Genomic DNA, 17696 nt, shown 5'->3' with positions numbered 1-17696 from the left:
TGCACTGAATGCACAGGAATGTAAGGATGACACACACCTGTTGTAAACATACTGGAAGTCTAGTAGTGAAATAGTGATGATTTTCTTCGTGGCTCTCAGTCAGCTCAGGTTGAAGAGCTTCCTTCAAAATGCAGCACTCGAGTCTTTTTCAGACATGAAACAACCTCTTATTTTTTGTAAATATCTGACTAGGTGTACTACTTGCTATAAGAATGTGCGTCTGTGGTAAAGCAATGAGTTGGTTTCATTGTGATTGACAGCATGTTCAAGGGCACCCTGCAACAGATACATATACAGATCCAGATTCTTTATTGTCATTGTAACAGGTACAATGAAAGGTAAAGTGCAAGCCTTTCAGTGCAAATATATACCTGAGTAAGCCACACACAGACTTAAAAGGTCTGGGAAGAAAAGAAAATAAATGTAAAATTTAACACAATGAAAAAGGTATGTTCAAAGCGCAACTTAAAAAAAAATAATATAAGAGTACGTAGTAGCAAAAAGATTATATAACACAGCATTGCAAAACACAGCACTGGAAAAAGCCCAGGTCAAAATTATCAGTGATCTCCTCTGTGCAGCTGACTCTGGATTACTCACCATCCTCATCCTACTTGACCTCAGCGCAGGATTCGACACCATCTCTCACCCACTGCTCCTGGACCGGCTGGCTGGCATTGGGATCACTAGTGCTACACTCTCTTGGTTCATACCTCACCGACCGTCAACAATTTATGCAATTAAGGAACCACAAGTTTGGGTGTTCGGTTGTTTCACTGGGTTTCCCCCATGGGTCAGACTTGGGTCCACTACTTTTCATTATTACCTTCTCCTCCTGGGCACACTCCTCCGTCACCATGGGATCCATTTTCATTGCTACGCCGATGACACACAGGTCTACATATGCTCCAAACCCACTACTGCCATCCCTCCCACCTCTCTCATCACCTGCTTGGAAGACATCCGGAGCTGGATGAGCAGAAACATCCTGAAGCTCAATGGCAATAAAAAAGAGGCCCTGCTCATCGGCTCCAAATCCACCCTCACTAAATCGCAACACACCCCAGCTCCACCAATCACCATGGACGGATTACTTGTACCCTTCTCTCCCCAAGTCAAAAGCCAAGGTGTCATTCTGGACAGCACCCTCTCATTTGCACCTCATATTCAAAACATCACCCAGACTGCATTCTTTCACCTCTGCAACATTTCCAGACTCCGCCCATCTCTGTCCCAATCCAGCACCAAAATTCTGGTTTATTCCTTTGTCACATCTCACATTGATTACTGTCGCACCCTCCTCACTGGACTCCCTAACAAACTCATTAACAGACTGCAACTCAGCCAGAACTCAGCTGCCTGGATCATCACCAAAATCATCTGATCATTATCAAAATCATCTGATCACATCAACCCTGTTCTCATCCAGCTTCACTGGCTTCCTGTACATTACCATATTCAGTATAAAAACCTTCTCTTCACCTACAAAGCTCTACATAACCTAGCCCCCATGCACCTACCTCTCCTGCTTGAATGCACTCCCTCACGCACCCTCCGCTCAACCTCTGCTGGACTGCTTACCATCCCCACCTCACGCCACAGTACCATGGGTGCCCGGGCCTTTAGCTGCTCGGCACCCAGACTCTGGAACTCCCTCCCCCCACACATAAGACAATCAAACTCCATCACATCATTCAAGTCCCAGTTCAAAACCCATCTGTTCAAACTGGCATATGACCTCTAACCAGAGTCTGTCACTTGTTTTTATGTTGTTTTGTTTTACTAACGTTTGTGTTTTTTTATGTTTTTACTTTTTGTAAGGTGACCTTGGGTGACTTGAAAGGCACTGCCAAATAAAAAGTATTATTATTATTATTATTATTATTATTATTACATAAAAAAGAGAAAACTATATACAAAACTATGGGTATTTCAGTGGAGTGGATATTTAACAAATATTGCACTAATCCCAAGTGTGGCATGTGACCTGGCTGTTTGGTTCCACTAGCATTCGTAGATCTAACAGGAGTAGAGTACAAACTATTTTTCAATCTATTTGTACTTGCTTTAATGGTACCATCCTGATGGCAGTAGTTCAGACAGAGTGTTCAGGTTGGGATGAGTCCTTTAGGATGGTGTTGGCTCTCCTGAGACAGTAAGAGCCATGAAGGTCCCCCAGTGTGGGTTGAGGGAACCCAGTGATCTTCTCTGCCATTTTGGTAAGCCTCTGGATCTCTTTTTCATTGCCACCGTGCAGCTGGCAAACAATGTACAGAGGCAGTATGTGAGGATGCTCTCCATGGTAGAGCGGTAAAAGGACAGAAGCAATCTCTGGTTGATGTTATTTTCCTGAGGTCTGGTTTATGTTATTTTTCATGAGGATTTGCAGGAGGTGGAGTCTTTGCTGTTCCTTCTTAACAAATGTGTGGTGTTCCTGTGCAAGGTCAGTTTCTCCTCTTTGTGGACTCCCAGGAAACAGAAGTCCATGACCCTTCCTTTTCCCCCAGTGATAATGGGCTGAATGTCTGTTTTGTTTCTCCTGAAGTCTATGATTCGCTCCTTGGTTTTGGATGTGTTCATGAGCCAGTTATTTTCTCTACACTACACTGTCAGCTGTCCCACCTCATCCCAGTAGGCAGACTTATCTCCTCCAGTGATACAGCCTACCACTGTGGTGTCATCTGCATACTTAATGAAGGTGTTGCTGGTGTGGACTGAAATGCAGTCAGAGGTGTAGAGGGTGAAGAGAAGTGGGCTCAGCACACAGCCTTGAGGGGAACTGAGTGTGAGAGCTGTGAATATGTGAGGGCCAATCCTGACTCTCTGTGAGCGATTTGACAGAAAGTCTCTAATTCCAAGACATGTGGAATGAGGTAGACCGAGGTTCAACAGTTTCCCCACGAGGCCATGTGGGAGGATGGTGTTGAATGCTGAGCTATAGTCCACAAAGACAAGATAGGCATAGTTACCCTATTTGTTCCAGGTGGGTCAGCGTGGTGTGAGGGGCAGTGGGCACGACATCCTCTGTTGACCTGTTGGTCTTGTAAGCAAATTGGTATGGGTCTTGAGTGGGGGTTATGAATGACATGATGTGACTTCTAACCAGTTTTTGAAACACTTCATCACCACCAGTGTGAGTGCAACAGGCCAGTAGTCGTTGAGGCTGGTTATGGGGGATTTCTTGGGTAGGGGGACTATGTTGGAGGTCTTCAGGCATGACGGGACAGCAGACTGTGTCAGGGACCGGTTGAAGAGTTTGGTGAAAATCCCAAGCTGATCTTCAGCACCCATCCAGAAATGCCATCAGGGCCCGTTGCTTTTCATGGGTTGACACCCCTCAGCGTGTGCCTCGCCTCGTGCTCCCCCACTGTGAAGTTACTCCCAGTCACTCGCGGCGATGTGGCTGCTCCTGGTATCACATTCTTGAAGCAAGCAAAGAAGAGATTTAATTCTTCTGTTAATGCGGTGTCACCTTCAGCAGCTCTGATGTCGGGTTTGTAGTTGGTGAGGTGCTGGACCACAATCAATGTCTGCCTGCTGTTGTTGCTGCCCAGGTGGGTGTCCGCCGTCCTCCTGAATACCATCTTGGCCTTCCTGATGCCTCTCTTCAGGCAATTAGAGTGAATGAGTGCACCCATATTACCTGATTGCATAGAGTGATGATCTCCTCAGTGAGCATGCATGTCCACGCTGCTGTGTTCTGTGTATTAAGTAGCTCTAAATACTGCTCTAATAAAATGGTGCACCTTTACCCACCACATCATATATTGTTTGGTTTATGATACTTATTAGGTAGAATGTTTTTGCAACTCTTTCTCCTGTATTGGCCACAGTATATTATGCTTTGAGCTCCGTAAAAGCAATGACAACAAATTTCATCTCTTACCTCGCTGGGGCATATGGTGTTCTTTTTTGTACCTGAGCATTATTACCTCTCATAATGCATACTGTAGTGTGCAGGCAGTGCTGCTGTGTGCTTGTTTGCTACACAGGCTTTAAGTCTCACTTACAGTAGTGTTCAGAATAATAGTAGTGCTATGCTTTGTGACTAAAAAGATTAATCCAGGTTTTGAGTATATTTCTTATTGTTACATGGGAAACAAGGTACCAGTAGATTCAGTAGATTCTCACAAATCCAACAAGACCAAGAATTCATGATATGCACACTCTTAAGGCTATGAAATTGTACTAAAAAAAAGTAGAAAACGGGGTGTTCACAATAATAGTAGTGTGGCATTCAGTCAGTGAGTTTGTCAATTTTGCGGAACAAACAGGTGTGAATCAGGTGTCCCCTATTTAAGGATGAAGCCAGCACCTGTTGAACATGCTTTTCTCTTTGAAAGCCTGAGGAAAATGGGATGTTCAAGACATTGTTCAGAAGAACAGCGTAGTTTGATTAAAAAGTTGATTGGAGAGGGGAAAACTTATACGCAGGTGCAAAAACATTGTAGGCTGTTCATCTACAATGATCTCCAATGTGTTAAAATGGACAAAAAACCAGAGACGCGTGGAAGAAAATGGAAAACAACCATCAAAATGGATAGAAGAATAACCAGAATGGCAAAGGCTCACCCATCGATCAGCTCCAGGATGATCAAAGACAGTCTGGAGTTACCTGTAAGTGCTGTGACAGTTAGAAGACACCTGTGTGAAGCTAATTTATTTGCAAGAATCCTCCCTCTGTTAAATAAAAGACGTGCAGAAGAGGTTACAATTTGCCAAAGAACACATCAACTGGCCTAAAGAGAAATGGAGGAATATTTTGTGGACTGATGAGAAACATGGATCAGTTTGGATATGTCAAAATACTTGAAGAGGTCATGTTGCCTTATGCTGAAGAGGACATGCCCTTGAAATAGGTGTTTCAACAAGACAGTGACCCCAAGCACACTAGTAAACAAGCAAAATCTTGGTTCCAAACCAACAAAATTAATTCCTTGCAGATGTGAAGAAATCATGAAAAACTGTGGCTATACAACTAAATACTAGTTTAGTGATTCACAGGATTGCTAAAAAAGCAGTTTGAACATAATAGTTTTGAGTTTGTAGCATCAACAGCAGATGCTACTATTATTGTGAACACCCCCTTTTCTACTTTTTTTTTACTAATAGCCCAATTTCATAGCCTTAAGAGTGTGCATATCATGAATGCTTGGTCTTGTTGGATTTGTGAGAATCTACTGAATCTACTGGTACCTTGTTTCCCATGTAACAATAAGAAATATACTCAAAACCTGGGTTAATCTTTTTAGTCACATAGCACTACTATTATTCTGAACACTACTGTATATGTCTGTTCTCCTCTGAACTAAATGGAATGAAATTATGTTTTGCTAACTTTGCCAGTTTTGTACAATGTGGATAGTCCCAATTATTTTATGGTAATCTATACTGCAGGATTTCTTTGTTTTGTTTTGGTTTTCTTGCAGTGCTGCAGGAGGACTATGTAAAGGCACCTTTACATAGAGGCACCTGAATCATGACATGGGTCACAAACTGGTACCATTTTTTTTTTAAGTTGAACTGAAAATTACCCCCAAAATAGCCATTTATGTAAGACCATACAACTTTATGTTCTCAACTGTTAAGCACCTGACTGTCCTGTACAATCCAGTTTGCCTTCCTGTCTGAATACATTCATTTTATGTTTGTGAAATTGCAATGTAAAAACTGTGAAATACACCACTACCTCAATTTTGATTAACTGATATTTACATTTACTGTTACCTACCTTTTGTGTGTAATTTTGTTATAAATTTGATTGCAAAACAAAGTCTGCATGAAAGACTTCAAATGTGTTTGTCTTTTAACCAAGCATTTCCACTTAGTTTAAGGAGTCCACCTCTTATAGTTCTGCTGGACAAACTTTAGCCCATTAACTATTATATTTATAAGACACCAGCATTACAAAAACAAATGCTGGGCAATTGTTTTGATTAAAATGATTGGCATTTGGCTTATGTTTAAAACAGGTCAATCCAGGCAGCGCCGAGTACCCCAGCTAGTATATTATAAATAATTACCTTTGAGACAAGATTCCAAATGTGTTCTCCACCACTTGAAGAGCACGAGACAACCTGCAGCTGTAGTTAATTTGAGAAGAGAGAATGAGAGAATGGTTTCATCAGCCAAGTTCTGAGAGCAAATGCATCATTGGCTATGAAATGATTATTTTATACAGTATGGCATCAAGCGGGACAAAGTGGGAAGCATTGACACAATGAATTGCTCTGCAGTGTGGGTATCAAATTTGTACAAGTGTCAAGGTGCCTTAAGTTAGTACATTGAGAACACATCTACTTGTAGGATAAGTCACCGATCAAAGGCAGAAGTCAAGGTTAAATTTCAAGCTCAGTGCTAATTACTACATAAGAAAATGAAAAAAAGATTGACATTGTTGATGCACTTGTTTGAATGAACTTGTAAAGTTGTTGTTACATGTGTGGTAGGCTGTGAATACTTATTTTGTGATGTCTTAGTTTATTTTTAATTAATTAGCAAAACCCTAAAAAAAACACTTTTTCACTTTGTCATTATGGGGTATTGTGTGTTGAATTTGGAAGGAAAAAAATTTCATCCATTTTTTAATAAGGCTGTAACAAAAAATGTGGAAACAAAATGTGGAAAAATTGAAATGCTGTGAATGCTTTCCGGATGCACCGTGTGTCTAGTTTCTCATGTCCTGCTCTGTATTGTACAAAATTCAGGGTTTTACTGAAAGTCCACCACTGTTTCAAATTCTGTCCCTAAAATTATATATTTTTTTCTGGTTTTAAATCTAAAATGATGGCTCTTAATGCTCCAGAAAAAAAAAAACTCCACATTGTGAGATAATATCAGCTAAATTACTGTAGCATGGATGTGAAAGAGAGTGTCAAGCCGGTTCATGACAATGCTCTGATCATTTCTGTTGTTACTGCTTGTCTAAGTCTTTAAACAGGGGAATGAATGGGCACAAATCGTGTTAATTAAGACATTATTTGAGAGCTTTACTGCTGTCCATCTCATGGAAGTATTGCAGATTTTCATCACGAAGAAATGCAAAAATAACATTAATGAACCTTTCTTCAAAATTGTATTAAGCTGCTTTGAGACACCATGTGAAGGACACTGTTATTCCTCAAACCTAACTGTCACGTCTTTGAACTCCACCGATATCATTCCAAGCTGAGATTTGAGTGTAAGTCAAAAATGTCATGGATTTCTTATTCAAACCAGCATGGAGTGGGGGAAAAAACCTGCAAAAGGACATGTTTTAGAGGCTCTCTGTGTCTGCTACCTGATTTTTTTAAACAGTATTGGTGTTGATTCTCTCACAGTTGGCCTGCGGTGTGTTTGCTGAATTTCCTCCAGTGGCTGCTGATGCAGCTGCAGCCTATAAATAGGCCACCCCAGACAGGCAGAGGGAGGAAGGCTTTGGTTAACCCCTGAGACACAGAACTAATCTGACCCCAATAAGAGGAAGCATCGTTAGAGTCCACTCAGCTGTCTGGTCAGAAAGGGCACAGTGCACCTCCGTCTGAGAGCGGTCCTGTTATTAATCACGTCTCTGGAAAAGCCAGGACAGTCTGTTTTTGTGCATCTCCGATTGTCAGCTACCTGTTCAACACTCGTTGCTTGCCTTGCCTGCTGGCTCTTCACTCAGCCAATACCCAATTGGTGCTGCCAGAGGAGGGGTATAACTCGACCACCCGCGCCTGTCTTTTTATATCTCCAGATGGCCGAGTGCGGCAGAGAGTTGGTGCCTCGTATGCATCGACAACAAAGCAATCGAAGCAAAGGATTGCTTCCCCAAATGGTGCTTTTCTGCAATCAAAGTGTATTCATCTCCCTCTTACCCTCCCTCTTGTACAGCCATTTTGGCACAGTTTAGATCTCATTTTTTTTATCACCTTCCACTTGCTCCCTTTTCAGTCTTTTCCTTCCTTCATTCACTCATTTAAACTGCAACCAGGTCGCCTTTTGGTGATAAGGAGACATCCGCTTTTGGAGTTACTGCACACAGGTTTAAAGGTCATTCTTAATTACGAGGTGAAATCATTAAGCAGGCAACATAAAGAGAGGACGGCACAGACGACCTGTCTGAGGCACAAATCTCCTTGTGTCCTATTGGCCTCCAGAAAACAAGAACCCAACACCTGCATTATCCATCAGCTTTTTCAGAGGGTGGGGAGAAGCAGTTGTAATGCCTGTCGGATGAGATGGACTGTGAAAGAGGGGAGAGAAAACACCTCAGTATTTCAGAGGTGGAGGCATTTTTTCCCCCTTTGGTTTCTAAAGCCTTAATTTGAAAATCGACTCCAGTGTGTTTTAGAGAGACAGAATGTGAGCTTTCCTGCTGCAAGGTTATTACAGTTTTTATTCAACACAACAGTCATCTTTTCTTCATTCATTCATTCATTATCTGCCCCTTATCCAGGTAGTCTTTCCTTAATCTGAATGAAAATGATTATACACATGACCCTATAGTGTGAAATAAAAAATGAAATGAATTTGAAATACCAGTGGTCATGAAAACAGAAAGGACTATCTGGCATTTGACCCCAATGACCTTGATCTTCACCCAAGTGATTAACCTCTGGCAGATCTTTCCAGAACAATTTGGTCCATATCAGCTTGAAACTCAAATTCCTTTCCCTTTGACAGAATGAGTTCTTCAGGACAGTTTCAGGGGTTAATTCTTCACTGACAGGCCAAGTTTGGTACAAATCAGAAAAAACAGGACTTGGGAGTAGTAGGGCCAATAACAGACATGATTGGTTTGGGCAAATTTGATCTCACCTGGGCAGTTCCGAATTCACCTCCATATGTTTGCCGAGTTTGTTGCAATTGAGCCAAAAGACCTGAGAGGAGGAAGAGAACAAGCAGAGACAAACATTGTTGAAATTGTTGTATTATTGACTGTATGAGTGGAATAATTATTGTTCAATATTGTAATCAATATTGCATGAATGCAGTGTAACAAACACTTTTTGTCATGTAGCATCTGACAGTGCTATAATGACCCGAAGCCAAAATATGGCTATCAGGTATTGCGAAGGCCTTACATCCGTCCATCCACCCGCCCATCCGTCACTCTGTGTCTGTCTGTCTGTCTGTCTGTATTCAGCATAAGTCCAGTCCAATTACTGCCAGGGTCTTCAAATTAACAGGGGACATTCTTGGGACACAGACCTAGGACAAGTTCAAAGATGGCTAAGCTTGAAATATTTTAAGATGTTAAAAGGTCACTTTCTGTTTCCTATTTATATGCTCATACGGCCGAGGGTATTTTAGCATTGTGTTATATTCTTTAGATTGTCAACATTTTGAAAAGTCATCTGTTTTTAGTTCAGTTGTATCACTTCTTCTTCTTCCTTTGGCTGCTCCCGTTAGGGGTCACCGCAGCAGACCAATCGTTTCCATCTCACCCTGTCCTCTGTATCTTCCTCTGTCACACCAACCACCTGCATGTCCTCCCTCAGCACATCCATAAACCTCCTCTATGGCCTCCTTCTTCTCCTTCTGCCTGGTGGCTCCAGCCTCAGCATCCTTCTCCCAAAATACCTTTGGTCCCTCCTCTGCACATGTCCGAACCATCTCGTCTTACCTCTGTGCTTCTCTCCAAACCGTCACACCTGAGTTGTCCTACTAATACAGTAGTGTCCAAAGTATTCCAGAAAGGGACAGAGGGTGCAGGTTTTCTTTGCAACCACTGACTCCACCAGAGTAGCTACATTCTTTCGCCTGCACATCCGCCTTGACATATTTGAGCTCCGGGTCACAAACAAAGCGCAACGCATGTCCATGAGATTAAACATGACTTCAGACAAACATGATGGATGAGGAAGAAGCAATGGAGACAGTTTGTGGACTATTTCTAACAGAGAAAAAAATGATACAAAAAGAAAAAGAAAAGACATTGGTTAAAGGAGTGGAGACAGCACAACCACCGGACTTTCTGGTGCACCATAACAGCCGTTTTGATTTTGGATTCCGTTACGTGCGCCCATCACCTCGCTTTATGATTGGCGACACATCACATTCAGCAGGCTGCGTGCTCGTTTATGGTCGGGGGACATCACACACGTTGGAATATTGGGCCAAGACAATCCAACATGTTGAATATCCATGATTTGCAGTCTGAGCAGTCCTGATGTCCTTCCAAGTGGACTACAGCAGTCTTAACGCACCACACATGGCAGGAATATCTGATAAGATTATCTTTAGAGCCATCACAATAGTTGGGTGTCCTTAAGATTGTCGGAAAGGGAAGATCGGGTCCGATATCGGCATAATTATCTTGCCGTGTGAACCACTGTGACATTTGGGACAAAATGCATTTGTGCAGTGGACATCTTCTAATAACGTTTAACTAAAACATGAGAATAAGCTTGAGAGTGTGGTCCTTTCCATTATAAAAAAAAATCCCCTGGTCAGTTGTCACGGAGTGGAGAACTATCTATTGAAACAAATATCTTTTTTGTACCAGGTTGTAAACATGTTTATTTCTACTCTGAAGTTGGATATTTTATCATACGCTTCAATGGGACCCTGCTCACTTTTGGAGCCAGCGTCAAGATGCCAGTCAAGGAACTACAACTTTTCTCTTCTTCCGGGTATGCCTCATTTGGGTCTGTTGAAGCTTTGGGCCCCTTCACACATAGTGCAAATTTGGTCAATTTGTGTACAACTCCAGTGCGACTCATGGTGGTAAAGCTCCTATGAGCACACCACGAAACATCACGCCAATGGGCAGGCGTGCACGATGCCAGCGCAATGCTTCGTGCATGCCATGGTGTCTTTCAAACATGTTTTTATGCAGCTGCAGTTGTGTTCCATGGGATGAGCTGCACCACATCGCGCCGCTGATGTGGAGGAAAACAAAATAAAAACCAGCTGTATAATTAGTGAATATCACTGGGTTGATAAAAATAATACATAAAAGGGGACACAGTACAGAACCCCACTGTTAAATAATGCTGCTTAAAAAAACATCCCTCATGGGATTTGAACCCACACACTCTGATTACCAGACAGAAACTCTACCACTACGCCACAATCACTGTCCTGTAACAGGAGTGTAAAATGGCTAAAATCAACAAGCAGACAAAAGAAAGAAAAGCACTGTGATAACTGAACAAACGGCGTTCGGTACGGTGTATTTCTGCTGATATGTGACTGAAAGTGGCATATTTGCCGTACTGTTGGGCTGTCATATGGTCCTGCGGTGCGCTGCTCACTGTCCTGTCAGACAGATGTGATGTGCAGATCACCTGCTACGTGTCCACATAAACTGATGGTCTGGTCCAGCTGGAAAAGCCTGTCAGTGTACGCGCTCTCCAGCCCATCACAGAAGCAATATATGTGTTTATTTTTTTTTTGATGTGAGGACCGCAAGTGCACACATGCGCATGTCCGTCAAAACATGGTGCGTGTTGTGCAGGTCTGATGTCCAGGACCAGAGATGTCAATAGCTGCCATGCCCCGTCCATTCAGAGCACAGACCAGATGAGAGGCGCCTCCCCTGCGGGGGGGGGGGGGGGGGGGGGGTGCGAACCACACGCATGCACATGTTGGGGGGGCAGGGGAGCGCACACCACACGCACCGTGTCGTGGGGGGAGCCGACACTCTGGGCCACATCTCAGCAACTCCACAGTCGTGGGGAACTTAGACAGATTTCACTGCCAACATGACAATGATTGTCTGCTGACTGTTGTAGTGCCAAGAGTGTGAATGGCCGCATATTTTCTAAGTGCCAAATGAGTGGTGTTAGATGTTCATGTGTGTCAGGTGGAATTTGGCCAACACATGCCACGAAAGGGTTTGATGGGCTCGCACAGCACACAGTCTTTCAGCCGCTCGTCTGCGCAAATAGTTGTAGCAAAAGGTGCATGAGGCGTTCGAGGCAGGGACGATTTTACAATTGCTGCTTCATGCGCACTTTGACCAAACTTTGCACTATGTGTGAAAGGGTCCTTAACAATTTATGGGTTGGCTGGGAGTTCAGCTGAGTTGGGCACTGTCACAATCTTGACATCTAGAACTGTCCCATTTGAGCTTCAGATCATCTCTTCAGAAAACTTGTGGGTGATGTCACAGAGGTTTTGTGCATCCCTGCATGTCTGATATGTTACACAGGTGAAATTAGTTTGTTCAGTTGTTCTGGTGCGTCAAAGTTCACCAGATTTAAATCAGTTTGTCATTGTTATATCCCCTTTTAGGTTGGGAATCAGGACATGTTGAAAAAAGTGTATGAAGGTAAGCAAAAACTGGAACGATATCTTCAACACAAAATCAGATCCTTCCAGTCCACAAACACTGTTCCTGCTTGATATTAAGAAAGATAGAAGCAAGTTGAAATGAACCAATTCCACTGACAGTTTTGTTGCATAATTTATCTTTATAAATGCTCTCCTCACATTGTACTAATCTGCAACGTATATCACTTTATATCTTGGTGACATTTCATTATTAATTCAAAGTGTGCTGCATCCCAGACTTCCCTGCAGATGTGTGTGTGTTCGTGTGTGTGTGTGCGTGTGTTTGTGTTCTAAACACCCATTTCACTTGAGGTGTTGTAGTCAGACATGTCTCCTGGTGGAGTTTCTAAAAAGTCCATTACTGTAACTACAGTGGTGGCACAAGGCTGGGAGGATGGAAAGCACAATTTTCCAACATGACTTTGCCTTTAGATTTGACCTTTTTTCTTTTCTTTTCTTTCCTTTTTTTTCTTTGCATTTTATGTTTTGCAGCTGAAAACTACTAAGTCGCACTATTTCTCTATCTGTTAAGTGGTGTTTAAAAAGCTGATGATAACAATCATGCTCTGAATTTCTTGAAAAATGTTGGCAAAACATTTTTTTTAATCCTTCACATAAGTGCAAAATTTGCAAACTCAAGGTGAGCGGTTGTTGGTGGTCAAGTGTCTTTTGGTGCCTGAAAGGAATGGAAGAGATCAGCTGGACAGTTATGGTGTTGGAGGAGGTATTGCAAGATCAATGCACCCCATTGTTTCATCTCAGGGAGCTTTGGTGGCTGGTGCTGGAAGTTATCGCCTTGTGCCCTTGTGATGTTTTGTGTGCAGATCTGTTTCTTCACCAGAAAACCAGATGATGATCTGACTGGTACAAACCATGTTTTGGTCAAAACACATCAATGATTAATTGAGCAAATGCAACGTCTTTGCATGTTGCACTTGACTTTATGTTCAGATAATGTGCCTGTAAATGCCAAAGTGTTAATCCACTTGCGTGTCTGCTCTGTGCGCTATAGATGTTCGACATGATGCCTTAAATTCTTTCAAAAAATATATAATCTTTCCACCTAAAGGTAAATTATTTCCACCATCCTGCTTTAAGTTGTTTCGTCACTATGGCTCCCCACGCAGTGCTGTTTAGCAAACTAAGCCTCAGGCAATGTGTTTTCTCATGGTGAGGTTATGTGTTGTCCCACATTTCACAGGAAACAAGTAATTGTTTGCTCATCTGAATACAATTTAGCTTTTTGTGTCCATGGGGTGACGTGTATATTATACACAATAATCATAAAATGCTTTGACATTGTTTACCTAACTGATGGGATTGGGTGGGATCAGAAAGATAGCGTCTTACTTTGCAAATAGAAGGATCCGCATGCCCATCAACAATTTCCTTCTTCAAAGCAGCATTAGTGGCTCCATTTAAAACCTGTCACCCTTCTTTTATAGCTGTCTGTGAATTCTGAGGAGAGGAAAATTAACAGTCATTCATATGCTAAGTGAATTTAACTCTCCCATGAATATGAGAAAGGAAAAAATGGCACTGTCGTCTACCATACCCCCACGAAAACATGCATAATGTTTTCAATATCTTATACCTCTACCTGGATCGTATCCCGTCACAAGCCATTAACTCAATGGAAAGTAGACTGCTTGACACATACACGACATTGTACTTGTCTGTCTGTATTAAGCTGCCTAAGAGACTCTCTTCTAGATGTTTGCCTAAGAGACTCACTTCTAGATGTTATTGTGTAGCATACTTTCAATGATCTCTTTGAGACATATTGCGGCGTTTTGGGATTACCTTTCACTGCTATGCAGATGATACTCAGTTATACATGCCAATAACTGCTGGTAATCTCGTTCACATAAAATCCTTAGAAGACTGCCTTGCAGCAGTGAGAAGTTGGATGTCTAGAAACGTCCTACTTTTAAACTCTGATAAGACTGAAATGATGGTTCTTGGTCCAGTGAGACATCGGCATCAATTTGACCAGTTAACGCTCAGCCTTGGCTCGTGTGTCACACATCACACTGACAAAGTGAGGAACCTTGGGGTAATTTTTGATCCTTCATTGTCCTTTGGCCTCCACATTAGAAATATTACTAGGACTGCTTTCTTCCACCTGCGAAATATAGCGAACATTCGTCCCATCCTGTCTATGGCTGATGCTGAGACCCTGATCCATGCATTTATCTCTTCTAGACTGGACTACTGCAATGTTCTATTTTCTGGTTTACCACAGTCTAGCATTGGGGGTCTCCAATTGGTTCAAAATGCTGCAGCCAGACTTTTGACACGAAGCAGAAAGTTCGACCACATTACAGCTCCCAATTCAGATCAGGGAGACAGACACCCTTCCTGTTAATTCTAGAATAGAATTTAAAATTCTTCTTCTTACTTATAAGGTTTTGAATAATCAGGTCCCTTCTTATCTTAGGGACCTCATAGTACCATATCACCCCAATAGAGCGCTTCGCTCTCAGACTGCAGGCTTACTTGTAGTTCCTAGGGTTTGTAAGAGTAGAATGGGAGGCAGAGCCTTCAGCTTTCAGGCTCCTCTCCTGTGGAACCAGCTCCCAGTTCGGATCAGGGAGACAGACACCCTCTCTACTTTTAAGATTAGGCTTAAAACTTTCCTTTTTGCTAAAGCTTATAGTTAGGGCTGGATCAGGTGACCCTGAACCATCCCTTAGTTATGCTGCTATAGACTTAGACTGCTGGGGGGTTCCCATAATGCACTGAGTGTTTCTTTCTCTTTTTGCTCTGTATGCACCGCTCTGCATTTAATCATTAGTGATTGATCTCTGCTCCCCTCCACAGCATGTCTTTTTCCTGGTTCTCTCCCTCAGCCCCAACCAGTCCCAGCAGAAGACTGCCCCTCCCTGAGCCTGGTTCTGCTGGAGGTTTCTTCCTGTTAAAAGGGAGTTTTTCCTTCCCACTGTCGCCAAGTGCTTGCTCACAGGGGGTCGTTTTGACCTTTGGGGTTTTTACGTAATTATTGTATGGCCTTGCCTTACAGTATAAAGCGCCTTGGGGCAACTGTTTGTTGTGATTTGGCGCTATATAAATAAAATTGAAATTGAATTGAAGGGAGTTTTTCCTTCCCACTGTTGCCAAGTGCTTGCTCACAGGGGGTTGTTTTGACCGTTGGGTTTTTTCCGTAATTATTGTATGGCCTTGCCTTACAATATAAGGCGCCTTGGGGCAACTGTTTGTTGTGATTTGGCGCTATATAAATAAAATTGATTTGATTTGATTACACCCATTTTGGCATCCCTTCACTGGCTTCCTGTCCCAGTGAGATCAGATTTTAAGGTTCTGCTACTAACCTATAAAATTATTCATGGACTGACACCCTCCTACCAAGCTGACCTAATTAAACCTTACGTACCGGCACGGGCTTTACGTTCTCAGGGTGCAGGACTACTTTGTGTCCCTAAGGTGAATAAGAAGTCTGCGGGTCACAGAGCTTTCTCTTATCGTGCCCCTGTTCTGTGGAATGATCTCCCTGCGTCAATAAAACAGTCAGATTCTGTGGAGACTTTCAAGTCCAGACTTAAGACGCACTTATTTTCCCTTTCATATGGCTGGCATACTGGTACAGTTTTGTTTTACGCTTTTTACTCTTTTAATTCATTTTATTAGTAATTGGAGTGGGCCGCGGCCTCAACTTTACCTAAATTCTGGGTGTTTTAGTGAAGTTTAAGGCTAGTGGCCAGCGATCACTTTAGTATTCTGTTTTTCTTGTTGTTTAATGCTGGCAAATTATACAGTATTTCTTGTCTTTCTGATGCCTGATTCTGTTTTTTTCTCTCTATTTAAGGTGCAGCTCCATCCAGAGATGGGAGTTGTGTTCGTGTTGGTGACCCTCCTGTCCTATGCGCCAATTGCATTTCTTGTATATTCGTCTGTGAATTGTTCTGTAATTTATGTTTGTAGCACGGCCCAAGCAGAGGGTCACCCCTTTGAGTATGGTCTGCTTGAGGTTTCTTCCTCAGAGGGAGTTTTTCCTTACCACTGTTGCTCTGGGGGTTGGTAAGGTTAGACCTTACCTGTGTGAAGTGCTTTGAGGCAACTCTGTTGTGATTTGGCGCTATATAAATGAAAATAAATTGAAAAAAAAAATAGACATTTAAGAAATTTGTTTATGATAGCTAGAAGACTCAGTGTAGTCATTGTGAGGGTGCGTGGGAGCCATACTCCAAGTCCTAGACAGCTTTCTATGTATGTGATGAAGTTCTCTGGAGAATATTTAATGTTGTGCCTCCCCTCATCAGTGGAATCTCACTCACTCACAGGGTCACGGGGGGGCTATCACAGCAGTCACAGGGCGTGAGGTGGGGTACACCCTGGACAGGACGCCAGTCTGTCACAGGGCCACATATAGACAAAGGAACACATTCACACCTACACAAACAACTACAGACAATTTAAAGTTTCCAGTTGACCTACCCTGCATGTCTTTGGATGTGGGAGGAAGCCAAAGCACCCAGAGGGAACCCACCAGACATGGGGAGAACATTCAAACTCCACACAGAAAGGCCACAGGTGCAAATCGATCCCACAACCTTTTTGCTGTGAGGCAATAGTGCTAACCACTAAGCCACCATGCAGCCCTCAGTGGAATCTTATTATTTTTATCTTTGCTTCACAGGTGACAGATGGAGGTACCATCAAACAGAAGATTTTCACATACGATGCAATGTTTAATACCAATTACTCTCACATGGAGGACTACCGAAGACGTGAAGACCTTGTGTACCAGTCAACTGTTCGGTAAGACACAGAGATTAAGTTGTTTTCCTGCACATGCATAACATTACCTCTTCTGTTTGTATCTGTTGAAGCTGGCAGGGGATGTTGGAGGTTATCTTTCACTCCCTCCTGTCTGTTTATGTACAGCATATCTAAAAATGGAAATGACTGTTTTCAACAGAATCTTGACAAGAAATGGTGTGTGGGTCTGAGACAAGTTTTATATTTTGAGGCAGTTTTCTCCTTCTATCACTTTCTTCAGTGTAGCCGAACTGGATAGTTTAATCTTATATAGACAGATGAACAAAGAAAGAAACAACATGGGAACTCACAGGCATAACCAAATCCATTCTGGTTGGGTTTCTTTTGACTGCTCTTATTTGTACTTGGGATTGACACAGCAGATCATGCATGAATCTGTCTGCTGATTTGGCAAAAGTTTTATGCTGGATGCCCCTCATGACGCAACTTCACATGGACATGGAGATTGGGTCACTGGTGATCTTCAACCGGGGACCATCTACTGGCATCGCTAATTAAACTAGTTTGTACCTGTTCTACATATTTACACCAGAAACTGGGGTTTCCACCTTCACAATATGAAGAACAAATATCCAAATCTTTACGGTCTTGGTTCCTCCTGTCGCACACCCCTATTCCACAGGGTACCTTTCTGTTACATTCCCCACAATCCA

At 42.6% G+C, this 17696-nt stretch overlaps 1 protein-coding gene across 2 annotated transcripts in view; it reads left to right on the top strand.

Moving 5' to 3' along the window:
• The window catches only part of igsf21a (immunoglobin superfamily, member 21a), a 930426-nt gene that overhangs the window by 544765 nt on the left and 367965 nt on the right, over window positions 1-17696 (top strand). For both annotated transcript variants that reach the window (XM_034165871.1, XM_034165872.1), the window contains one exon: window positions 16901-17022. In XM_034165871.1, coding sequence (XP_034021762.1) covers window positions 16901-17022 — 122 coding nt within the window. The remainder of the gene's footprint in view (window positions 1-16900; window positions 17023-17696) is intronic.

The sequence above is a fragment of the Thalassophryne amazonica genome, chromosome 3, assembly GCF_902500255.1.
Source record: "Thalassophryne amazonica chromosome 3, fThaAma1.1, whole genome shotgun sequence".
Lineage (NCBI taxonomy): Eukaryota > Metazoa > Chordata > Actinopteri > Batrachoidiformes > Batrachoididae > Thalassophryne > Thalassophryne amazonica.
Note: the sequence above shows the minus strand (reverse complement) of the source record. Positions and strands in the feature narration are given on the sequence as shown.